Source organism: Oratosquilla oratoria, chromosome 18 (assembly GCF_046742065.1).
Source record: "Oratosquilla oratoria isolate Oo_2021 chromosome 18, ASM4674206v1, whole genome shotgun sequence".
Classification (NCBI taxonomy): domain Eukaryota; kingdom Metazoa; phylum Arthropoda; class Malacostraca; order Stomatopoda; family Squillidae; genus Oratosquilla; species Oratosquilla oratoria.
The window spans coordinates 24,194,671-24,222,003 of record NC_134794.1 but is presented as its reverse complement, the minus strand read 5'-3'; the positions used below and the strand labels follow the sequence as shown (position 1 = coordinate 24,222,003).

At 41.8% G+C, this 27,333-nt stretch overlaps 1 protein-coding gene across 2 annotated transcripts in view; it reads right to left on the bottom strand.

The window, feature by feature from the left end:
* Positions 1-27,333, bottom strand: part of EloA (transcription elongation factor elongin A) — a 53,099-nt gene that overhangs the window by 13,945 nt on the left and 11,821 nt on the right. For both annotated transcript variants that reach the window (XM_076201712.1, XM_076201713.1), the window contains exons 7-8: positions 5,607-5,767; positions 728-916 (exon numbers count right to left, since the gene is read on the bottom strand). In XM_076201712.1, the coding sequence (XP_076057827.1) occupies positions 728-916; positions 5,607-5,767 (350 nt within the window). The remainder of the gene's footprint in view (positions 1-727; positions 917-5,606; positions 5,768-27,333) is intronic.

The following is a 27,333-nucleotide window of genomic DNA, read 5'->3' as shown; positions in this document are numbered from 1 at the left end:
CATAAAAATACCAAGGGCTTTTTCCCCTTTACAAGTGAGGTAGCCAAAGTCAAAAGGAATAATTCCATTCCTACCTATTTAGTCCCCACCCATTCACCACCCCTCCCATCTTGGCTCCTCATGGATGATGGGTCATCCCTGCATCTCACCCATCACCCTGGGTCAGAAGCAGGTGAAGAAAGATTAGGAAGAGGTGTGGCAAGCACAGGCAGATGGAGTGAATTGAGGGGACAACCAAGGATGAGATGGATGGATGTGAAAGGGTGAATTGAGGGGACAACCAAGGATGAGATGGACGGATGTGAAAGGGGCATTGAGCAAGAGAGTAATGTCTGTTGATCAGGGAAGGGAGAAGGCAGGGGATTGGGGTGAGTGGAGAATGTGTATGCACAATATTTTGACTCAGCTTACAAGAGGTGCTCTAAAGCATGACCTGCAAGTCATCACATCAATATATAGACGTCTTGTAAATTCATGTAAACACAAAGGAAAATTTACATAAAGAAATTTTCTTAACCTTTCATAGTGGTTACCTACAATTGGTAATATGGCCACAACAGTGACTCAGCCTGCCACCACAGGGGTTTATGTTAGTAATAATGACTCCTAAAGCAGAGAGAAAACTCAAGTTATATTATGTAGCTCATGATGGCAAAGAATAGAATACAGTGGTAGGATATTTTATGACATCAATGGAATCATGCAAGATAGCAAAACAAATACTTACTTGTGCTCGAGCAACACTCTTTGGGGGCTTTGCACACGTGTCCACAAAGGCTAGTTTAGTTGTTCTCTTTGGAACATACTTGGTTTTAATGTTTTTGTTCATACGTTCTGTCACACTTTTCAGCTTCTGTTCTCTTTCATCATAGCTGCGAGTATACAAGTCTCGCCAGGACTCCATATCATCGGGCATCTAAAAGACCATTAGATAACAAAACTTAATCAAAACTTTTCTCATTTTTCTTAAAAAGTGGTTGAAATGCAATTATGGACTAAAATTAAAATATGTACCTTAGCTATGGAAACATCTGTAAAGTGCAATGTACAAACTGACCTGGACTGTAAGTCAACTCCAACATTTTAAACACAAAATTTGGATTTAGACCTATACATACATACATACATATACCAAGGCTTTTTCCCCCTTACAAGGGAGGTTGCCACAAGACAAAGGCATAAAAACCATTCCCACCCATACTATCTCCAATACACTCCACTCCCCTCCACCCTCTACCCTCCCTCCGATCTAGGCACCTCCTGGATGACAGGTCATCCCTGCATCTTGTCCACAAGACACAGCACATCCATAGCAAAGCCACTCCATTAAATCGGCGACCCACCCTCTCCATCACCCCATGCAGAAAAGGAGAAGACAGGGAGAAATCCCTTCGGGCTGCATCAAATTTTTCTCACACATACTACCTCACCCACTATCCCCAACCCATTCCACTTCATGCATCACAACATCAACCATATACAACCATTCTCCATTCACCCCTATCTTCTGTCCTCTCCTGTCCTTCCTCAACAGACATTCCCCTCTTCCCCAAAGCCCCTTTTACCCCATCCATCCATCTCATCCTGGGTCACCCCCTCATGTTCACTCCCTCCACATCTGCCTTCCATACCTCTTTTACTAGTCTTTCTTCACTCATTCTTTCCATGTGTCCAAACCATCCCAATACTCTTTCATCAACCCTATCTCCCAACTCCCTTACCACCCCCGTTCTCCTCCTCATTTCTCACTCTATCCAGCCTAGTAACCCCTATCATACTTCTCAGACACCTCATCTCAATCATATTCAAACTCCTTCTCTCTTATGTTCCATGTTTCTGCCCCATACAGTGCTGTTGGCACAATCACTCCTTCATACAGTCTCCTCTTAGCATCCATTCCCAAATGTCTATTTCTCATTACACTTTTGAATCCACCAAGGCATTTACTCGCTTCTCTCAATCTACATTCTACCCCCACCTCCATTCCCTTTCCTGCCACATTTGCAGCCAAGTATCTAAAAATATCCACTTCCTCCAGTCTCTCTTCCTTAAAGCTCACTTCCAGTCTGCTGCCACTTTAACCCCTTGTATATCTCATCACCTTACTTTTACATACATACATATACCAAGGCTTTTTCCCCCTTTCAAGGGAGGTAGCCAAAAAGAAAAAGGCATAAATTCATTCCCACCCATTTCATCCCTAAATACACTCCACACCCCTCCACTTTCCCTCTTACCTTAGCACCTCCTGGATGACAGGTCATCCCTGCACCTTGTCAACTGCCCTGGGTAAGAGGCAGTGTTGCAAGTCACAGCAAGGCCGCTTCATTAAATCGGCAACCCCCCCTCTCCGTCCCCCCATGCAAAAAAGATGGGGAGAAATCCCTTAGGGCTGTGTCAAATTTTGCTCACACATACTACCTCACCCCCCATCCCCCCACCCATTCCACCTCATGCATCACAACATCATCCATATACAACCCTCCTCCATTCACCCCTGTCTTCTGTCCTCTCCCGTCCTTCCTCAACAGACATTCCCCTCTTCCCCAAAGCCCCCTTCACCCCATCCATCCATCTCATCCTAGGACGCCCCCTCATGTTCACTCCCTCCACATCTGCCTTCCACACCTCTTTTACTAGTCTTTCTTCACTCATTCTTTCCATGTGTTCAAACCATCCCAATACTCTTTCATCAACCCTATCTCCCAACTCCCTTTCCACCCCTGTTCTCCTCCTCATTTCTCATTCTATCTAGTAACCCCCATCATACTTCTCAGACACCTCATCTCAAACACATTCAAACTCCTCTCTTCCTCTTTTATGTTCCATGTTTCTGCCCCATACAGTGCTGTTGGCACAATCACTCCTTCATACAGTCTCCTCTTAGCATCCATTCCCAAATGTCTATTCCTCTTTACACTTTTTAATCTACCAAGGCATTTACTCGCTTCTCTCAATCTACATTCTACCTCCACCTCCACTCCACCTTTTCCTGCCACATTTGTACCCAAGTATCTAAAACTATCCACTTCCTCCAGTCACTCTCCCTTAATGCTCACTTCCAGTCTGCTGCCACTTTCACCCCTTGTACATCTCATCACCTTACTTTTACCCACATTTATCTTTAGATTTCTTCTTTCACACACTCTCCCAAACTCTGTCACCAACTTCCTCAATACCTCCTCTGATCCTGCCACAAGAGCAGTGATATCCGCAAACAACAGCTGGCCCACCTCCCACTTTTCTCCATTTTCTTTAACTATCTCCAATCCCTGACCCACTTCCCTTGCATTTACCTTTCCATGTACAAGTTGAACAGCCAGGGCGACATAACACATCCCTGACGAAGTCCCACCTTTACCTCGAACCACTCATTCTCTCCATTTCTAATTCTGACACATGCTCTACCACTCTCGTAAAAACTACTGACACCTCCTTAACCTCTTCACTCCAGGGCACATCGCACGTCTGGCAGTATTAGCTGCCCGATGTGCGATGTTGTGTCATAATAATCACATTATAAAAAATAAAGTCAGTGCTCAATCGTTTGTTCTCTTTCATCCGTGAATTTTGATAACCATAGAAAATATGATGAAGCCAGTTTAGAGAGAATGGAGGTTACGTAGGTACGACTACAATAAATATAATCAAGACACCGACGTCGGCATCATCGCGTACCCACTTGCTCCTCATGACGCCTACGTAGGCGTCACCGTATGGAAGCGGTTAAAGCTTTCCTCCTATCCCGTATATCTGCATAACCTCCCATAGTGCCTTCCTGTCTACCCTGTCGTAAGCCTTTTCCAGATCCATAAAAGCCCCCCAAAAAAATCCTTCCCTTTTCCTATGGCTCTCACATATCGGTCTTACCACAAAAATCTGATCTGTGCAACCTCTACCCGTCCTAAATCCACATTGTTCCTCACCAATTACTCCCTCTGTTCCTCTCCTAATCCTCTCAATCAAGACCCTCCCATAAGCCTTCCCAACTGCACTCAACATGCTAATCCCTCTGAAACTACTACACTCACTCTTGTCCCCTTTTCCCTTGTAAAGTGGAACTAAAAAGGCACTCCTCCAGTCCTCCGGCACTCTACCCTCTCTCAAGCAAACATTAAATAACCTCACCAGCCAGTCTACCATCACTCTACCTCCTTTTTTCAGACATACTGCATGGCATCCATCCAGACCAGGTGCCTCACCTGTTCTCATCATCTTAACAGCTGCCTTCACTTCATTCTTCCTTATTTCTCTTCCATTTTCCTCACTCATCACAGTCATTTTCTTAGCACTTCCCACTGCAATTGCCTTTCCCTCCCTATCCTCCTTCACATTTAGCAACTCCCTAAAATTCTCTGCCCATTTTCCCCTTACTGCCTTCTCTTCCATTATCATCTCTCCATCTGCACCTTTTACCTTTTCTTCTCTACTTGATTCGCCTCCTCTTCCTCTCTGAATTTCTTTCCAAAACATATTTTTATTACTTTCAAAATTTTCTGTCATACTCTTACCCCATTTCACATCTGCTCTCCTCTTCGCCTCCTTTATCTTGTGCTTTACTTCTCTTTTCTTTGTACCTCTCATATGACTCCCTCGTCCTATTTTGTAACCAATCTGTGAAAGCTTGCTTCTTCTGTTCTACAACCTTTTTGTTTCCTCATCCCACCATTCACTACCCTTCCTTCTATTTCCTCCTGTCCTTCTTGTTCCACACACCTTATAACTCCCTCCTTGAACCATTCCCATTCCTCTTCCACTCCTAGTTCTACTCTATCCTTCACTCCTCTCTCAGCTTCTTCCTATACTCCTTCTCCTTTTCTTTTTCTCATTTAAAGAGTTCACTCTAAGCACCTCCCTACCTTTTGTTCTTTCCTCTTTCTCCATCTATTCTCCACTCTCAACTTATCTTCCACCAAAAAATTATCTGATATTCCCCCACTCTCTCCCCTTAGAACATGTACATCCTTAACTCTTCCTATTATACTCCTATCTACCACTACATAGTCCATTAATGCTCTATCTACCACCCTTCCATCCACCACCCTCTCCTCCATTAATGCTCTATCTACCACCCTTCCATCCACCACCCTCTCCCATGTGTACTTATGCTTGACTTTCTTCCGAAACACTGTATTTGCTATCATCAACTCTCTTTCAAGACACATCTCCACCATCAATTCTCCACTACGATTTTTACTTGGAACCCCATACTTCCCAATCACTCTGTCTATTGGTTCATTTCCTACCCTAGCATTAAGGTCTCCCAATACAATCCACATTGTAGTACAAGGCATTCTGTGTCTTCTGTGTGGTGGTTGAATCTGGGGCAGTTTGAATCTGTGGCCAGGCCTATTCTGTATTGGTATTGTTGTAATGCTGCATGGTGTCGAGAGTGCAGGTGTACCAGTGTAGTTCTCGTTAGGTGTAGGAGGATTTTTTTCATCAGTGGGTCTTACATCTTGGGGTTGTTGTTGGAGTATTGAGTTTGGCAGTCTTTCTTGAAGAGATTGTTCAGTTATCTAGTGTCATCACAGTGAAAGTATAAAACATTCCACCCCCTTTCACAAAGTGAAGGGGTAGATGGGCACTTTGTTCATCATACTCACCTTACCACGAAAATCTTTCTTACAGTGATTTTGCCATAAGATGTCTGTATCTTCTAAGAGGTATGCATTATAGTCCTCAAGAGCAAAGAGCTGTTGTGGAGTTGCTCTTTCTAATATGGGTTTCAGTATCTCAAAGGGAATACCCCCTGTTGCTTCAATACCTGTAATTCAAATAAAGATATGAGCTGCTTACGTGCAATGAAAATTTCTTCCGGCATAATAAATGGTCTAGTTTCATTAATATCAATCTAAATATGCACCTGCTCTACCAGATATCTATTATCTTATTCTTTTCAAAATTCTCCATCAAATACCAACCCCACTTTACATCTACTTTCCTCCTCTTATCCTTCCTTACTCTTTGCATTCTACATCCTATCTGTTCTGTGCCTCTTCTATGGCTGCCTATTTCTATTTTGAAACCAATCTTCATATGTCGGCTTCTTTTCTTTTCACAGTACCTTCCTCTCTTCATCCTACCATTCACTACCTCCCCTTCTCATCCCTCCCATCTTTAACCCATCCTCCTTGAAACAATCCATTAATGTCTTCTCAAATATCCTTCCATTCACCATGCTGAGCCATGTATACTTATGCTTGTCTCTCATATACAGTATATAAGAAAAGGGGACAAATGTGATTGTGATAGTTTTAGAGGGATCAGTTTGTTGAGCATAGTTTTTTAGGGCTTTATGAATTTGGAGAAGGCTTATGACTAGGTAGACAGGAAGGCACTGTAGGGGGCATTGCAGATATACAGGATTGGGGGAAAGCAGTTTCAGGCAATCAGGAGTTTTTATGAGAGTATTAGAGATTATTTTAGGATTGGAAATGGAGAGAGCGAGTGGTTTGAGGTAAAGGTGGAGCTGTGCTAAGGAGGTGTCATGTTGCCATGGCTGTTCAATTTGTACATGGGTGGGGTGGTACAGGAGGTAAATGTGACGGTGATGGGCAGGGGACTGAAGGTGGTTAGGGACAGTAGAGAGAAGTGGGAGGTGAGCCAGTTGCTACTTGCTGATGACACTGCACTTGTTGCAAGGTCAATAGGAGGGTTTAAGGCAATTAGTGACAGAGTGGGAAAGTATGCAATTGGTGATGCTGTACACATGAGGAGAGGATGGCAGCAAGTTGGAAAAGTTTTAAAGGAGAGAGACTAGAGGAAATGGATAGTTTTAAGTATTTGGGGTCACATGTGCTAGGAAATGGAGGAATGGTAATGGAGGTAAACTAGAGATTGAAAGAAGCAATTAAATGTCTTGGGGGATTGAAAATATATCATGAGAAATAGACATCTGGGAATAGATGCAAAGAGATTATATGAAGGGGTGATTGTGCCTATGACACTGTATGGGGTGGAGACTTGGAATTTAAGAGAAGTACAAGGAGAAGTACAAGGAGTTACAAGGTTGGATAGAGTGAGGAATGAAGCGAGGAGGAGAGTGGAGGTGGAAAAGGGGCTGGCAGATAGAGCTACTGAAAGATTATTGGGATAGTTTGAGCACATGAAAAGAATGAGTGAAGAAAGATTAGCAACAGAGGTGTGGTTAGCACAGGCATATGGTATGAGCTTGAGGGGGCAACTGAGGATGAGATGGATGGATGTGAAAGGGGCTTTGAGCTATTGATCAGGGAAGGGAGAAGGCAGGGGATAGGGGTTAGTGGAGAATGGTTGTGTACAGAATATTTTGACTCAGCCCCCCATTTTCTCTATTTTCCACATGAGGGGACAAGGAGGGTTGTCATGAAAGTGAAGTGGGCTTGATGTGGATGTACTGTGTCTTGCTGTTTGCTTCTGGCCTGGGCAGTGGGCAGGAAACAGGGATGATCCTTCATCCACAAGGAGCTAGGATGAGAGGGAAACAAAGGTGGTGGATGGGAGTGGAATACATAGGAGTGAGTGTGTGCCTTCACTGGCTACTTCTTTTATATGCAGGGAGAAGCCCTTGGTGTGTGTGTGTGTTACCTAGTTGCATTTATCTAGTTGTATCTTACAGGAAGGGGAACTACACTCGTGGTGTCCAGTCTCTGTACCTCACTATATCATAATAATCGCATTATAAAAAATAAAGTCAGTGCTCAATTGTTCGTTCTCCTTCACCCATGTATTTTGATAACAATAAAAAATTGATAAAGCCAGTTTGGAGAGAATGGAAATTACATAGGTACGACAACAATAAATATAATCAAAATGGCGACGTCGGCATCATCGAGTACCCACTTGCTCCTCATGCCGCCTATGTAGGCGTCACTGTATGGAAGTGGTTAAGGGGGGCCACTCCGGTGAATTTTTCACGGATATTTTTAAATGAACCGGGGTGTTGCGTCATAGCCTGACGCGTGCGCTAGAAAATGAGGTATCATTCAATGCTTATAACTATGTAGAACTATCATTAAAATAATTTTTTCTTTATATAAATTTCAACAAATGGCATCTCTTCCCCGCATGCGTGTGGTATTCCTAGCTACTCACGTCCAGTACATACGGAGACATTACAGATAACGCAACGCTGCGTTCCTGTAATAAAAAGAAAAAGGCATAGAAATCACTCCCACCCATTTCATTTCCCATATATTCCACTCCCCTCAACTCTCCTCCCTCCCTCCTGTCTTGGCACTTCCTGGATGACAGGTCATCCATGCATCCTGTCCACTGCCCTGGGTCAGAAGCAGTGTCGCAAGGGAGATCATGTACAACAAATCTGATCTACTTTTACTCAAGATTAGTAGACACAATACAAGAAAGAGATGGATGGGCGGACTGTGCTTTTCTGGACCTGCAAAAGGCATTCGATAAGGTACCTCATAGGAAACTAATAAATAAGATAGAGTCAAAGGGTGGCATCAGAGGAAAATTATTGGAATGGATGAAAGACTTCCTGATTGGGAGGAAAATGAGAGTTGTAATTAGAGAAAAATTCTCCAACTGGGAAGAAGTTAAAAAGGGTGTCCTGCAAGGATTAGTACTGGCCCTGATCATGTTCGCCGTATACATTAATGACATGAATGAAGGCGTGTAGTGCTATATGATTTTTTTTGCAGATGATGCAAAATTACTTAAGAAGATAAAAACGGAAGAGGACTGCAAATCATTACAACAAGATCTGGACACAATATGGAATTGGACTCAAAAGTGGGAAGTAAAATTTAATATAAAGAAATGCAGTATAATGTAATTTGGAAAGAGTAAAAACAGAATATCAAAAGATTACAGAATTGGGGAAGAAAAAAAAAAAAAAAAAAGATTACAGAATTGGGAAAAAAAAAAAAAAAAAAAAAAAAAAAAAGCATACTATGAAAAAGATCTTGGAGTGATGACTGGAAATGACATGAAACCAGATAAGCATAGAAATAAAATATTCGGAGAAACCTACAACTTATTGAGGTCAAAGTGGCATTTACTTATATGGATGAAGAAATGATAAAGAAAATACTAACTACACTAATAAGACCAAAACTTGAGTACGCAGCATCACTTTGGACACCCAGTGCCAAAAAGAATATTAACCTCTTCACTCCGGGGCACATCACACGTCTGGCAGCATTAGCTGCCCGACGTGCGATGTTGTGTCATAATAATCGCATTATAAAAAATAAAGTCAGTGCTCAATTGTTCGTTCTCTTTCACCCGTGAATTTTGATAACCATAGAAAATATGATGAAGCCAGTTTAGAGAGAATGGAGGTTACGTAGGTACGACTACAATAAATATAATCAAGACGCCGACGTCGGCATCATCGCGTACCCACTTGCTCCTCATGACGCCTACGTAGGCGTCACTGTATGGAAGTGGTTAAGAAACTAGAAAGATTACAAAGAGCGACAACCAAACTAGCACTGACTCTTGCCGAACTTACATATGAGCAAAGACTATCCAAATCGAACCAACCAACTCTGGAACAAAGACGAGAAAGAGGAGATTTGCTGACTATCTACAGAATAATGAAAGGAATGGAAGTTTTAGACAGGAACGACCTATTAATGTGGGACAACGGTAAAATGAGAGGACACGGAAAAAAACTGAAAAAGATAGTTATAGGAAAAACTTGAAAAGGAACAGTTTCCCACACAGAGCGATTAATACATGAAACAAATTAGACAACAAAACACTATGTGCAAACACTATACAAGATTTTAAGATAAAACTTGATGCGGAGAGATACAAAGACGGGTCACCACAAGCATAGCTCCCCTCCTGTATATTACAACTAGGTAAATACAGTAAAACCCCGATTATCCAAAATACGGGATTATCCGAAATTGATTTGGATAATACAATTAAAATTGATTTTTTTCTATACTAAAATGTTATAAAACATCAAAAACATGAAAATAAATAAAAGTAACTACATACAGGTACTCCTCGTTTAACGACGACAATTGGGACCAGCGTGCCGTCGTTAACCGAATTGGTCGTTAAGCGAAAGTGTATACATATACGTACATGTACTGTATGTACAATGTCCAGCAATACAGGTAGTCGTCGACTTACGACCTATGCGACTTACGACTGATCGACTTTACGACCACGAGATGGTGCAATAATATCTAACATTTAATAGAGTAATAGAATTGCAATGTTATGCCTGGCAGTGCAGTACATTACTCCGCACGCTGCGAGACGCGAGTACGATAGTTTTTGCAGGCTGCCGGCAGCGTCAGCATCCCAGCCAGCTAAATATTCTTTCATTTTGTTTGTTTGAAGTAAAATGTTTCCTAATTTTGCATTGCATTTTGTATTTTTGTATGTTTTGCAATTAATAAAATATAACAAACTTTTTATGCCTAGGCTAGTTTGTTGTCGATAACAATATGTTCGGTACAGTACTAAATGAAAAGAATGTGTTTTGTTGAAATGAAAAAAAATCCTAATTTTGCCTTACATTTTGTATTTTTATGTTTTGCAATTAATAAAATGTAACTATTTTTTTATGCCTAGTCTGTTGTCGATGACAAAATGTTCGGCACAGCATTTTGTATTTTTATGTTTTGCGATTAATAAAATGTAATAGGAAACTTTGTTTATGCCTAGTCTGTTGTCGATAACAATATTTTCGGTACAGTACGTAAACGAAAAGAATGTGTTTTGAAATATTTTTTTTTCTTCCTAATTTTGCTTTACAATGATTTTAATGTAACCAACAAAAAAGGATTTGTAGGTCAAAGATGACAGGACTTTATTCAGTATGCGTAGGCCTAGGCTACGTTTCCTAACGAAAATTATAAAAAGTTAATGAATATTAAACAACGTAGCTCAGAGATAATAAGATTTTATTCAGTATGCATACGTTTCCTAAAGAAAGTCTGATGGTAAAATAATACAAAGGTTAACGAATACAGTATTAAATATCATAGGTCAAAGATGATAGGATTTTATTCAATATGCTTAGGCCCGGGCTACGTTTCCCAAAGAAAATCAGATGAAATTATAAAAAGGTTAAAAATACTATACAACATAGTTCAAAGATGCTAAGATTATTTCAGTATGCTAATATATATATATATACATAAAGGGTAATATATACTGTATATATATATAGACCGACTTGCGTCCAGATCGACTTACGACCTGTCTGTCGGAACCGAACTCGGTCGTAAGTCTACGACTACCTGTACATGTATCTTTATTTTCGTGTATTTTCCCTCTTTTATACAGTACATTAAAGCTTTATTTACTGTTTATTTATGGTGGTTAGGTTCCTAAAATTACCATATATGACCAAATCCGCGTATGCTGACATTCCATATTGAATACCGGGGTATTTTTTTTAGTTTCGACCATGGGCGCAATATAGCAATAGAAATTTAATTATTAATCTTGTAAATTAAAATGTATCAACGTAATATGCAATTTTGTGGGCGGAAATGAAAGTAAAAAATACCATGCTACAAGAAAATATGCTAATGAACGAAGTCGTCTGCCAACGTCTCTCACGACGACGACAACGAGGACGAGCCGGATGACATTTAATTTGCAGGTAATGATTTATCAAACACAGGTTAGGTTAGTTTAGTTTAGGTTAGACGAATTTATCATCCTTTCATTTCTTCGACATCGGCATCTATCATAACAAACATGGTGTACCATTCGTCCGACATGACTTCGTTACTTACGAAATTTGTTTTAGCACCTTTTTTTCCGCTCACAAAATTGCATATTACGTTGATACATTATAATTTACAAAATTAATAATTAATTTTCTATTGCTATATTGCGCCCTTGGTCGAAACTAAAAATTTACCACTACCGGTATATACTGTACCCCAGGTAGTTTTTTCAGCTTGCAGGATGGTAATGTAGACCTAAACTTCAGAACACTTTACCTCGCAGGTAATATCAACCGTACAAGTTCATTTATAACATCATACAAATTTGCCTCAGCCAATTTGATTATCGTACACGACGTCGTAACTTCGGGAGATTTATGTTAAATGAATGTCATAAAGCATGTCGTTACTCCGAGTTGTCGTTAACCGAGTAGGTCGTTAAACGAGGAGTACCTGTATGACCAAATCCGTGTATGCTGACATTCCATATTGAATACCGGGGTATTTTTTTAGTTTCGACCATGGGCGCAATATAGCAATAGAAAATTAATTATTAATTTTGTAAATTAAAATGTATCAACGTAATATGCAATTTTGTGGGCGGAAATGAAAGTAAAAAATACCTTGCTACAAGAAAATATGCTAATGAACAAAGTCGGTAGCATAGGATTGGGACGCCATCTTGTCGTCTGCCAACGTCTCTCACGACAACGACAAGGAGGACGAGCCGGATGACATTTAATTTGCAGGTAATGATTTATTAAACACAGGTTAAGTTAGTTTAGTTTAGGTTAGATGAATTAATTTATCATCCTTTCATTTCTTCGACATCGGCATCTATCATAACAAACATGGTGTACCATTCGTCCGACATGACTTCGTTACTTACGAAATCTGTTCTAGCATTTTTTTTTTCATTTATGCTCACAAAATTGCATATTACGTTGATACATTATAATTTACAAAATTAATAATTAATTTTCTATTATATTGCGCCCATGGCCGAAACTAAAAATTTACCACTACCGGTATACACTGTACCCCAGGTAGTTTTTGCAGCTTGCAGGATGGTAATATAGACCTAAGCTTCAGAACACTTTACCTCACAGCTAATATCCACCGTACAAGTTCATTTATAACATCATACAAATTTGCCTCAGCCAACTTAATTATCGTACACGACGTCGTAACTTCGGGAGATTTACGTTAAACGTCATAAAGCCCGTCGTTACTCCGAGTTGTCGTTAACCGAGTAGGTCGTTAAACGAGGAGTACCTGTATGTACTATATTAACACATTTAAAATTTATAAGAACAGTTAAAATGAATACGTTTTAAGCGTACTACTTTGTTTAGTGTAGCGTGTGTTTGTTTGGTTTCATTGTTTACATCGTCAGTCGCGTCACAGAGTTCACACTGGGCAGTCGCGTTCTACCTGTGCTTCGACCTCACTTCTTTCTACATCACCATGCCGAAAGAAACCGGGAAAAGGAAGAAAGTCGTCCTTACCATACAGCAGAAGCTGGAGATATTGGACAAGCTGAAGGCGGGTCAATCGGGAACGTCCATCGCCCACGAATATGGCATTGGGAATGCTACTGTTACGGACATCAAAAAGGCAGGGCCACAGTTAAGGTAGTTCACTCAGAAGCATCTCCCAGCTGTCTTCCACCACAAGAACAAAGATTCAGGACCGAGGACCATGAAGCTGGGTAAATACCAAAACCTAGACGAGGCGTTGTTCAAGTGGCAGCAACAGCACGTATCTTCCGGATTGCCAGTGCGGGGTGTAGATCTACAGTCTGCGGCGGAAACCCTGGCAAACGATTTAGGTATTAATGACTTCAGAGCTTCTTCTGGGTGGCTCGTTAGGTTCAGAAAGCGTCATCTTTTAGCAAACAAGAGGGTCTGTGGAGAGACTGCTAGTGCTGCTATTGATGTTGTGGAGCCTTTCATTAACGATTTTTGGAAATTAGTGAGTGACGAAGGACTGCTACCCCATCAACTCTACAATTTTGACGAGACTGGACTATTCTGGAAGGCACTGCCCAACAACACACAGGCAAGCACAGCTGTTAAGGACGTGCCAGGAAGGAAGCTGGACAAGGGCCGCATTTCTGTTTTGTTTGGCGCTAATGCTGAAGGTACACACCGGGTTACACCAGTTGTGGTTGGGAAATCAAGGAGGGCCCCGTGTGCTGAAGGACTGCATGGACCACCTGCCTGTCCACTATTTTTCTTCAGCAAAGGCTTGGTTCACCTCTGGCATTTTCAAGGACGTATTTCACAAGATCATTGTCCCTTCCATCACCAAGCACCAGATCACCGAACTGAAGACGACACCACACAACGTGAAGGCTTTAATCCTCCTTGACAATGCCCCTGCCCACCCTGCCAAGGAGGATTTAGTGTCACGAGACGGCAGGATCCGTTGCATGTTTTTGCCCGCCAACACCACCTCAATCATCCAGCCAATGTTGCAGGGCATCATACAAGCAGTAAAGATGCGCTACTGCCGGCACTTTATGCAGGAAATTCTGTGTGTGACGCTCAAGGGGGAAGAAGGAGACACGAGCCCAGAGGACAATAGCAAACCTCAAGAGGTATAACCTGAAGACAGCAATCTATAACCTTGAGAAAGTGTGGAAACAGGTGCCCCCTTCTACATTGGCCAATGCCTGGAATCCCCTGCTATGAGGCCATGAGGATATTACAAAGGATTACAAAGGCGGAGCATGCCGACAGGAGACCTTTTGATCCATATCTAGGTCGGATGCAAAAAAAAATCATATTAATAATAAAATAATAAATAAAAACTATGATAATGTAAATAACAAATAAAATACATAAATAAATGCATAGGTATAGTTAAATAATAAACAAACAGGTAAATAGTAAATAATAATAAATTGACATATAACTAATGATAAATGAAAATCACAGACAAATGATAACAAAACAAAAACAAATAATATAAGATAAATTATAATCATTACAGCATCTTACTTAGGTATTTATCTAAATGATTCTTAAAGCTTCGAACTGAACTACATTGCACTACCTGTGCAGGAAGTTTATTCCATTCATTAACTACACGGTTGGCAAAGTTGTTTCTACCTACTTCCAAATTGAATCTATTTCAGGACAGTTTGAGACCATTGTTTCTTGTCTGATTCTCATTCAATGTAAAAATTTGGTCACTTTTGATGTTGTCAATTCCCTTTAGCATTTTAAAGACCTGTATCAAGTCACCTCTGAGTCTACGCTTTTTTAGGGAAAACAGATTCATATGTTTTAGTCGATTTTCATATGATTTACTTTTATATATTTGGAATCAGTTTTGTGGCTCGTCGTTGTACTTTTTCCAGTCTGTCAATGTCTTTAATGAGATTCGGTGACCATACGGAAACAGCATATTCCAAATGTGGACGAACTAACTATTTATATAGCTTGTTAATGAGTGATGGACTTTTGAAATCAAAAGATCGCGCAATCCGTCCTGGAATTTTATTTGCTTTCTCAGAGGCTGAAATACACTGCTTGGATGATTTGAGGTCGTTACTGATAATTACGCCGAGATCTTTTTCACTATCCACTTTTGTTAACGAATTTCCAAATAGCTTGTAATCGTACTTGCTGTTATTTTTACCTATGTGCATTACCTTGCATTTGTGTTAAATTTCATTAGCCACTTTTCAGACCATTGCTGTAATTGATCTAAATCTTCTTGAATATCTAATTGGTTTGAGTGATCATTTGCCACTCCGCACAGTTTTGTATCATCAGCAAATTTGGAAACAGTAGATTTTAGTCCATGGTCTATATCATTTATATATACTATGAATAGAAGTGGCACAAGAATGGAACCCTGAGGAACTCCACTTGCAACACTTTTCCATCCAGAAGTTTTTCCATTTAAAACAACTCTCTGTTTTCGACCATTCAACCAATTACTAGTCAACCTAATAGGCTACCACTTATTCCATGCAAAGCTAATTTAGTAAGTAGTCTTTCGTGTGGGACGGTATCAAAAGCTTTTGCAAAGTCTAGATATACTAAATCTATATTGTTTCTTTTGTCATAATTCGAGATAACTGTGTTGTAGAATTTGAGTAAGTTAGTCACGCAAGAACGTTTCCGTCTGAAACCGTGCTGGCTATCATTTATCAAACGGTTACTTTCTAAATGATGTTCGATAGCATCACTGATGATAGTTTCCATTATTTTTCCTACGATTGAAGTCAAACTTATAGGCCTATAGTTATTTGGTTTCTTTTTGTCACCTTTTTTTAATATGGTAGTAACGTTAGCTAGCTTCCATTCTCTTGGGACATCTCCGGATATGATGGATTTCTTGAAAATAATTTCTAATGGAACAACAATCTCATTTTTCATTTCCTTTAAGATTCTTGGATGCCAACCATCAGGCCCTGGTGTTTTATTAACTTTGAGTTTGTCTATACACCTTTTAATTTTTTCTTTTGTTATATTTACCGTAGTAAGTTTACCCTAGACTTTTCACAGGTTTCATTTTGGAATTCACCTTGAGATGTTTCGTTTACGAATACCGAGCTAAAATAATTGTTTAAGATATTACACATTCCTTCATTTGAATATTCAAGTTGACCGTCAGCAGATAATAGTGGACCAATGTGATTCCTAACAACCTTTTTATCTCTAATGTAACTATAGAATTCTTTGGGATTCTCTTTGGATTTATCAGCGATGTTCATTTCGTATTGTCGTTTTCTTTTTCTTATTGTCTTTTTTAAATCTCTGTATTGATACATAACTTTCATAGTCATTAGATGCACCCGAGCACTTATATTTCTTATAAGCCTGTCTCTTTTTAGCAATACTTTTTTCAGTTTCTTTGTCGAGCCACTTTGGGTGAGCCTGATTTGGGGGACGTCTGTCCTTAAAAGGAATGTAAGTTTGAATCATCTTAGTGAGCGTATTTTGAAATATTTCCCACATCTGATCTACAGGTCTTTTGTTTAATTTTGCCTCCCAATCTGTAAGCTGAAGCTCCTGACGTAGTCCTATGAACTGAGCTTTACTGAAATCGGGTATTTTAGAAACACAAGTATCTATTCTAAAATTGTTTAGGAGTTTGAATCTAACTAGGTTGTGATCGCTATTTGCAACAGATTCACCGACTTCTACATCAGTTACCATGCTTTCGCGGTTAGTGATCAAAAGATCGAGTAAGTTTCCATATCTTGTGGGCTCTTTTACATGCTGAATTAAGTAAATGTCACCAAGAAAATCAAATAAGCGACTACCTATAAGGCCATGTTCAAGGGTCATCCAATCAATGTCAGTAAAATTGAAATCACCCATTATCAATAAATCCCGGTTGAAGAAACTAGACAGTTCTTGAAATAACAGTTTGTCGTCTGCTAATGATAATGTCTTTGGCCTATATATTACACCTATATTCATTTTTTGTCCATTTGTTTGGGTAACTCAACCCACAAACTATCATATGCATCCTGTTTCACTTTCTCTAAAACACAAGCATGAACATTGTTTTTAACGTACAATAGAACACTCCCACCTTTCTTGTGGTTTCTATCCTGATGAAAATGTTTAAATCCCGCAATATTAAATTCAGCTTCGAACTCTGTACCATTTAACCATGCGAGAAGTGTTTGAAGGATTCGACCAGGAGGTGCGAGAGGTGAAGGAGGCCCTGGGTGATTATGAGACAGTTACAGAGGAGGACGTCCAGGAGTGGCTCACTGTGGATGAGGGGGACCCAGGTTACGCTCTCCAATCAACCAAAGAAATAGCTGAGGAAGTGATGCATGGCCATGACAACGATGATGATGACGACGATGACGATGATCCTTCCATGTCTTTGGCAACAGTCCAGTCCCACATCGAAGGAGTGCTTCAGTTTCTTGACCAGCGACCCAGGGACATTTCAAATAGCAATCAACTGTACCCGATGATGCGAGCAGCACAGAGTGACGTCATCGAGAAACAGCTGTCTTGCACCAAACAGACTTCTATCACCTCGTTTTTTTGGCCAAGAACACCTTCGTCCACCCAGTCTTCTCACCTTTCATCAAGTGCCTCATCCTCCTTGTCTACCTTTGATTTGGACAGTGAAGATGGAGCAATGGACGACCCTTCCTTCTGACTCCACCACCAGGAGGTGGGGAGTGGAAGGGTTGTGGAGTGATGGTGACAGAGGTGGGGAGTGGCGGAGTTGCTTTATTGTGTTCGTCAGGATAGTGGAAGATATATGTATAGAATAATTCTTGTTCTCTGTTACGTATAAGGTATGTACGTCAACACAAAATAGAAAAAAAAAAAATATTGTGTTCCATCCACAACTTGAGACTGATGGAGAGAGAGAGAGAGAGAGAGAGAGAGAGAGAGAGAGAGAGAGAGAGAGAGGGGGGGGAAGGCACAGGACACATGCACACACACACAAAGTATGTCAACATGAAATATATTTCTGATAAATCTGGATTATTCGAAAAATGGGCTTATCGGAAAGAGGCTTCCCCCCTTTCATTTCGGATAATCGGGGTTTTACTGTACATCCACAGCAAGGCTGCTACATAAATTCGGCAACCCCCTCTCTCCGTCCCCTCATGCAGGAAAAGAGAAGACGGGGAGAAATCCCTTCATGCTGCGTCAAATTTTTTCTCATACATACTTCCTCACCCCCCCATCCACTCCCCCTCATGCATCACAGCCTCATCTATACACAACCCTTCTCCACTCACCCCTATCTTTTGTCCTCTCCAGTCCTTCCTCTACAGACATTCCTCTCTTTTGTAAAGCCCCTTTCATCCCATCCATCCATCCATCTCATCCTAGGATGCCCCCTCATATTCACTCCTTCCATCTCTGCCTTCCACACTTCTTTTACTAATCTTTCTTCACTCATTCTTTCCATGTGTCCAAACCATCCTAATACTCTTTCATCAATCCTATCTCCCAATTCCCTTTCCACCCCTAGTCTCCTCCTCACCTCCTCATTTCTCACTCTATCTAGCCTAGTAACCCCTATCATACTTCTCAGACATTTCATCTCAAACACATTCAAACTCCTTCTCTCTTCCTCTCTCATGTTCCATGTTTCTGCCCCGTAAATTGCTGTTGGCACAACCACTCCTTCATATAACCTCCTCTTAGCATCCATTCCCAGGTGTCTATTTCTCATTACATTTTTTAATCCACCAAGACATTTACTCACTTCTCTCAATCTACATTCTACCTCCACCCCCACTCCTCCCTTTCCTGTCACATTCACACCCAAGTATCTGAAACTATCCACTTCCTCCAGTTTCTCACCCTTAACCCCTTCCATACGGTGCCGCATACGTAGGTGGCATGAGGAGCAAGTGGATACGCGAGGCTGCCATATCGGCGTCTTGATTATATTTATTGTAGTTGCCCCTGCGTAATGACATACTCTCTAAACTGGCTTCATCACATTTACTATGGTTATCAAAATTCACGGGTGAAAGAGAGAACGATCGATATAAGCGGTGACTATATTTTATGATGCGAGTATTATTACGACACATCGTACGTCTGGCAGCTAATGCTGCCCGCGAGATTTTGGCCCGTACTGAAGAGGTTAATGCTCACTTCCAGCCTACTGTCACTCTCTCCCCTTGTATATCTCATCACCTTACTTTTGCCCACATTTATCTTCAGTTTCCTTCTTTCACACACCTTCTCAAACTTTGTCACTAACTTCCTCAATCCCTCCTCTGATCCTGCTACAAACGTAGTGTCGTCAACAAACAACAGCTGGCTCACCTCCCACTTTTCTCCATTTTCTTTAATCATTTCCAACCCCTGACCCACTACCCTTGCATTCACCTCTCGCACCACCCCATCCATGTAAAGATTGAACAGCCAGGGCGACATAACACACGCCTGCCGAAGTCCCACCTTTACCTCAAACCACTCACTCTCTCCATTTCTAATCCTAACACAAGCTCTACTAATCTCATAAAAACTCTTGACTGCTCTTAACAGCTTTCCTCCTATCCCATATATCTGCAGTACCTCCCACAGTGCTTTCCTGTCTACCCTGTCGTAAGCCTTTTCCAGATCCATAAAAGCCCAAAAAACATCCTTACCTTTTCCTATAGCTTTCTCACATATCTGTCTTACCACAAAAATCTGATCTACACATCCCCTACCTGTCCTAAAACCACACTGTTCCTCACCAATTACTCTCGTTGTTCCTCTCCTAATCCTCTCAATCAAGACCCTCCCATAAGCCTTCCCAAATACACTCAATAAGCTGATACCTCTGTAACTACTACACTCACACTTGTCCCTCTTTCCTTTGTAAAGCGGAACTATACAGGCACTCCTCCAGTCCTCTGGCACTCTACCCTCTCTTGCATACATACATATACCAAGGCTTTTTCCCCCTTACAAGGGAGGTAGCCAAAAAGGGAAAGGCATAAATTCATTTCCACCCATTCCATCCCTGAATACACTCCACATCCCTCCACCCTCCCTCTTATCTGAGCACCTCCTGGATGATGGGTCATCCCTGCACCTTGTCCACTGCCCTGGGTCAGAAGCAGTGTCGCAAGACACAGCACATCCACAGTAAGGCCGCTTCGTTAAATCGGCGACACCCCCTCTCCGTCCCCCCATTGCATAAAAGGAGAGGACGGGGAGAAATCCCTTCGGGCTGTGTCAACTTTTGCTCACACATACTACCTCACCCCCCACCCCCCTGCCCATTCCACCTCATGCAATTACAACATCATCCATATACAACCATTCTCCATTCACCCCTGTCTTCTGTCCTCTCCTGTCCTTCCTCAACAGACATTCCCCTCTTCCCCAAAGTGCCCTTCACCCCATCCATCCACCTCATCCTAGGACGTCCCCTCATGTTCACTCCCTCCACATCTGCCTTCCATACCTCTTTTACTAGTCCTTCTTCACTCATTCTTTCCATGTGTCCAAACCATCCTAATATTCTTTCATCAACCCTATCTCCCAACTCCTTTTCCACCCCTGTTCTCCTCCTCACCTCCTCATTTCTCACTCTATCTAGCCAAGTAACCCACATCATACTTCTCAGACACCTCATCTCAAACACATTCAAACTCCTTCTCTCTTCTTTTCTTATGTTCCATGTTTCTGCCCCATACAGCGCTGCTGGCACAATCACTCCTTCATACAGTCTCCTCTTAGCATCCATTCCCAAATGTCTATTCCTCATTACACTCTTAAATCCACCAAGGCATTTACTCGCTTCTCTCAATCTACATTCTACCTCCACCTTCACTCCACCTTTTCCTGCCACATTTGCACCCAAGTATCTAAAACTATCCACTTCCTCCAGTCGCTCTCCCTTAATGCTCACTTCCAGTCTGCTGCCATTTTCACCCCTTGTACATCTCATCACCTTACTTTTACCCACATTTATCTTTAGCTTTCTTCTATCACATACTCTTACAAACTGTCACCAACTTCCTCAATCCCTCCTCCGATCCTGCCACAAGCGCAGTGTTGTCCGCAAACAACAGCTGGCTCACCTCCCACTTTTCTCCATTTTCTTTAACCATCTCCAATCCCTTGCCCACTACCCTTGCATTTACCTCTCGCACCACCCCATCCATGTACAAGTTGAACAGCCAGGGCGACATAACGCATCCTTGATGAAGTCCCACCTTTACCTCGAACCACTCACTCTCTCCATTTCCAATCCTGACACAAGCTCTACTACTCTCATAAAAACTCTTGACTGCTCCTGGAAGCTTTCCTCCTATCCCGTATATCTGCATAACCTCCCACAGTGCCTTTCTGTCTACCCTATCACAAGCCTTTTCCAGGTCCATAAAAGCCCAAAAAACATCCTTCCCCTTTCCTATAGCTTTCTCACATATCTGTCTTACCACAAACATCTGATCTACACAACCTCTACCTGTCCTAAATCCACACTGTTCCTCACCAATTACTCCTTCTGTTCCTCTCCTAATCCTCTCAATCAAGATCCTCCCATAAGCCTTCCCAACTACACTTAACAAGCTAATCCCTCTGAAACTACAACATTCACACTTGTCCCCTTTTCCGTTGTAAAGAGGAGCTATACAGGCACTCCTCCAGTCCTCCGGCACTCTACTCTCTCTGCAGCAAACATTAAATAACCTCACCAATCATTACTGTACCTCCCTTTTTCAGACATTCTGCGTGGCATCCATCCAGACCAGGTGCCTTACCTGCTCTCATCATCTTAACAGCTACTTTCACTTCATCCTTCCCTATTTCTCCTCCATTCTCTATTTTCCTCACTCATCACTCTCATTTTCTTAGCACTTCCCACTGCAACTACCTTTCCCTCCCTATCCTCCTTCACATTTAGCAACTCCCTAAAATACTCTGCCCACCTTCCTCTCACTGCCTTCTCTTCCATTATCATCTCTCCATCTGCACCTTTTACCTTTTCTTCTCTACTTGATTTGCCTCCTCTTTCTCTTTTAACTTCCTTGCAAAACATCTTTTTATTACTTTCAAAAATTTCTGTCATACTCTTTCCCCACTTCACATTTGCTCTCCTCTTTGCTTCCTTTATCTTATGCTTGACTTCCTTTCTCTTTACTTTGTACCTCTCATACGATTCCCTCGTCCTAATCTGTAGCCAATCTATGAATGCCTGCTTCTTCTCTTCTACACACTTCTCTGCTTCCTCATCCCACCACTCACTACCCTTCTTTCTATTTCCTCCCACCCTCCTTGTTCCACACACCATCTTTGCACACCTTATGACTCCCTCCTTGAACCATCCCCATTCCTCCTCCAGTCCTAGTTCTACTCTATCCTTTACTCTCTCCCACTCCTCTCTCAACTTCTTCTTATACTCATTCTCCTTTTTTTCCTTATTTAAGCAGTTCACTCTACCTCCCTACCTTCTGCCCTTTTCCTCTTTCTCCACCTATTCTCCACTTTCAATTTACCTTCCACCAGGAAATGATCTGATATTCCCCCACTCTCTCCTCTTAGAACATGTACATCCTTAACTCTTCCTACCATACTCCTGGTCACTACTATATAGTCCATTAACCCCTTCCATACGGTGCCGCACACGTAGGCGTCATGGACTTGGATCTCGGTGGCAGCAGCCAATGCCAGCCGTACGACGTGTCGTAATAATACTCGCATCATAAAATATAGTCACCGCTTATATCGATCGTTCTCTCTTCACCCGTGAATTTTGATAACCATAGAAAATGCAATTACAAAAGAATTAGAAAGAATGTCATTATGGAGGGGCGACTACAATAAATATAATCAAGACGCCGATATGGCAGCCTCGCGAATACACTCGCTCCCCATGACGCCTACGTGTGCGGCACCGTATGGAAGGGGTTAACGCTCTATCTGCCACCCTTCCATCCACCACTCTCTCCCATGTGTATTTATGCTTGACTTTCTTCTTAAACACTGTATTTGTCATCATCAACTCTCAAGACACATCTCCACCATCAATTCTCCAATATGATTTTTGCCTCGAACTCATACTTCCCAATCACTCCGTCAATTGGTTCATTTCCTGCCCTAGCATTTAGGTCTCCCAATACAACTACATTGACATTTCTCCCTAATCCCTCTATGCACTCATTTATATCTACCCAAAATACCTCCCATTCCTCTACGTTCTTCTCACTACCAGGCCCATACGCACTTACAAAAACCCACATCTCCTGTCCCAGCTTCACCTTCATCCACATCAACCTTGATGACACCTCCTTCCACTCCACTACCCGCTTACTTTTCTCTTCACTTACTAGTATAGCCAACCCTTCTCTCCCTCGTCCCCTCTTCACTCCCGAGTACCTCCCAGCTACACTCCCAAACTCACAGTTGCCCTTTCCTTTCATTTTAGTTTCACTCAAAGCCAGTACATCCATCTTTCTTCTCACAAACATATTGCCTATCTCTTCCTTTTTACTCTCATCTGTACCACATCCACGCACATTAAAAGATAAATTGGAAGTGAATATAAAGAAAGAGAGACTGGAGGAAGCAGATAGCTTTAGATACTTGGGTGCAAATGTAGCAGGAAAGGGAGGAGTGGAGGTAGAATGTAGATCGAGAGAAGCAAGTAAATGCCTTGGGAGATTAAAAAGTGTAATGAGAAATAGACATTTGGAAATGTATGCTAAGAGGAGATTGTATGAAGGAGTGATTGTGCTGACAGCAATGTATGAGGCAGAAACATGGAACATAAGGGAGGAAGAGGAGGAGGAGTTTGAATGTGTTTGAGATGAGGTGCCTGTGAAGTATGATAGGGATTACTAGGATGGATAGAGTGAGAAACAAGGAGGTAAAGAGGAGAGCAGGGGTGGAAAGGGAGTTGGGAAATAGGATTGATGAATGAGTATTGGGATGGTTTGGACACATGGAAAAAATGAATGAAGATTAGTAAAAGAGGTGTGAAAGGCTGAGGTGGAAGGAGTGAACATGAGAGGGGTGACCAAAGATGAGATGGATGGATGGGAGACAGAAGATAGGGGTGAGTGGAGTATGGTTGTGTGTGGATAATGCTGTGATATATGAAAGGGAGTGGGTAGAGGATGGAGGGGAGGGTGAGGGAGTATGTGTAAATGATATTTTGACGCAGACCAAAGGGATTTCTCCATGGCTTCTCTTTTTCTATATAAGGGGACAGAGACAGGGTGTCTCCTATTAAATGAGGCGTCTTTGCTGTAGATGTGCTGTGTCTTGCTGTGTTGCTTCTGACCCAGGGCAATGGGTGAGATGCAGGGATGACCTGTCACCCTGGAGGAGCTAAGAAAAGAGGGAGGGAAGGAGGTGAAGAAAGTAGAGTATGTGGGGATGGAATGAATGGGAGTGGATTTTATGCCTTTGTTTTTTGGCTACCTCCCTTGTATGGGGGAAATAGCCATTGGTATGTACAGATCACCTTATAGAAAATGAAAAACTGAAAAACTGAATGTTTTCATCTATATTGACATTTTCAAGGTAAAAATCACTTTGAAAATGTCAATATAGATGAAAAGGTTGTTTTTCAGTCTCTCGTTTTCCATGTGGTGATCTGTACATTTGTGAATCACATGTAAAAGTGATTTATATATATATATATATATATATATATATAATATAAATATATATATATATTTCCAAAACATCTTTTTATTACTTTCAAAATTTTCTGTCATACTCTTAGCCCATTTCATATCTGCTCTCCTCTTTGCCTCCTTTACCTTTTGCTTTACTTCTCTTTTCTTTTCTTTGTACCTCTCATATGACTCCCTTGTCCTATTTTGTAACCAATCTGTGAAAGCTCGCTTCTTCTCTTCTACAACCTTCTTTGTTTCCTCATCCCAACATTCACTACCCTTCCTTCTATTTCCTCCTGTCCTTCTTGTTCCACACACCATCCTTGCACACTTTGTGACTCCCTCCTTGAACCATCCCCATTCCTCCTCCACAACCTAGCTCTACTCTATCCTTCACTCCCTCCCACTCCTCCTTCAGCTTCTTCTTGTACTCCTTCTCCTTTTCCTTTTCAATTAAAGAGTTCACTCTAAGCACCTCCCTACCTTTTGTCCCTTTCCTCTTTCTCCATCTATCCTCCACTCTCAGCTTACCTTCCACCAAAAAATTATCTGATATTTCCCCACCCTCTCCCCTTAGCACATGTACATCCTTAACTCTTCCTATTATAATCCTATTTAACATAATTCATTAACGCTCTATCTACCACCTTTCCATCCACCACCCTCTCCCATGTGTACTTATGCTTGACTTTCTTCCAAAACACTGTATTTGCTATCATCAACTCTCTTTCTAGACACATTTCCACCAAGAGAGGAAGAGGAGGCGAATCAAGTAGAGAAGAAAAGGTAAAAGGTGTAGATGGAGAGATGATAATGGAAGAGAAGGCAGTAAGGGGAAGATGGGCAGAATATTTTAGGGAGTTGCTAAATGTGAAGGAGGATAGGGAGGGAAAGATAGTTGCAGTGGGAAGTGCTAAGAAAATGACAGTGATGAGTGAGGAAAATGGAGGAGAAATAAGGAAGGATGAAGTGAAGGCAGTTGTTAAGATGATGAAAGCAGGTAAGGCACCTGGTCTGGATGGATGCCATGTAGAATGTCTAAAAAAAGGAGGTACAGTGATGGTGGACTGGCTGGTGAGGTTATTTGTTTGCTGGAGAGAGAGTAGAGTGCCGGAGGACTGGAGGAGTGCCTGTATAGTTCCACTTTACAAGGGAAAAGGGGACAAGTGTGAATGTAGTAGTTTCAGAGGGATTAGCTTGTTAAGTGTAGTTGGGAAGGCTTATGGGAGGATCTTGATTGAGAGGATTAGGAGAGGAACAGAGGGAGTAATTGGTGGGGAACAGTGTAGATTTAGGACAGGTAGAGGTTGTGTAGATCAGATCTTTGTGGTAAGACAGATATGTGAGAAAGCTATAGGAAAGGGGAAGGATGTTTTTTTGGCTTTTATGGATCTGGAAAAGGCTTATGATAGGGTAGACAGAAAGGCACTGTGGGAGGTTATGCAGATATATGGGATAGGAGGAAAGCTTCTGGGAGCTGTCAAGAGTTTTTATGAGAGTAGTAGAGCTTGTGTCAAAATTAGAAATGGAGAGAGTGAGTGGTTCGAGGTAAAGGTGGGACTTCGTCAAGGATGCGTTATGTCGCCCTGGATGTTCAACTTATACATGGATGGGGTAGTGTGAGAGGTAAATGCAGTGGTAGTGGGTCAGGGATTGGAGATGGTTAAAGAAAATGGAGAAAAGTGGGAGGTGAGCCAGCTGTTGTTTGCGGACAACACTGCGCTTGTGGCAGGATCGGAGGAGGGATTGAGGAAGTTGGTGACAGAGTTTGGAAGAGTATGTGATAGAAGAAAGCTAAAGATAAATGTGGGTAAAAGTAAGGTGATGAGATGTACAAGGGGTGAAAGTGGCAGTAGTCTGGAAGTGAGCATTAAGGGAGAGCGACTGGAGGAAGTGGATAGTTTTAGATACTTGGGTGCAAATGTGGCAGGAAAAGGTGGAGTGAAGGTGGAGGTAGAATGTAGATTGAGAGAAGCGAGTAAATGCCTTGGTGGATTAAAGAGTGTAATGAGGAATAGACATTTGGGAATGGATGCTAAGAGGAGACTGTATGAAGGAGTGATTGTGCCAGCAGCGCTGTATGGGGCAGAAACATGGAACATAAGAGAGGAAGAGAGAAGGAGTTTGAATGTGTTTGAGATGAGGTGTCTGAGAAGTATGATGGTGGTTACTTGGCTAGATAGAGTGAGAAATGAGGAGGTGAGGAGGAGAACAGGGGTGGAAAGGGAGTTGTTGTTGTTGTTGTCGTTCCCTAGACTGTCTGTCCGAGCAGTCCCGTCTCCCCAAGGAATGCCACAGCCGAAACTGGGTTTTCCCACAAATCCTTTATAGAGTGTATGTTGTGTTGTTTGCGTGCATGATTGTGTATAATGCAGTCTTCCATTATGTGTTGTATGGTATGGGGTGAAGTGTTACATCCTGGGCAGCTGTTCACAATGCAGTCATCCAGCCTCTTCTGGTAGCTTAGAAGTGCTGGATGGTGGCCACACTGCATTCTGGCCAGGTGGACTCTGTCCTTTCATGGGAGAGAGGATTCAGAAGGGTGGATATCAGGGGGTCTGGCATGCAGCAGTGTGTTGTCTTTCAGTGTGTTAATGG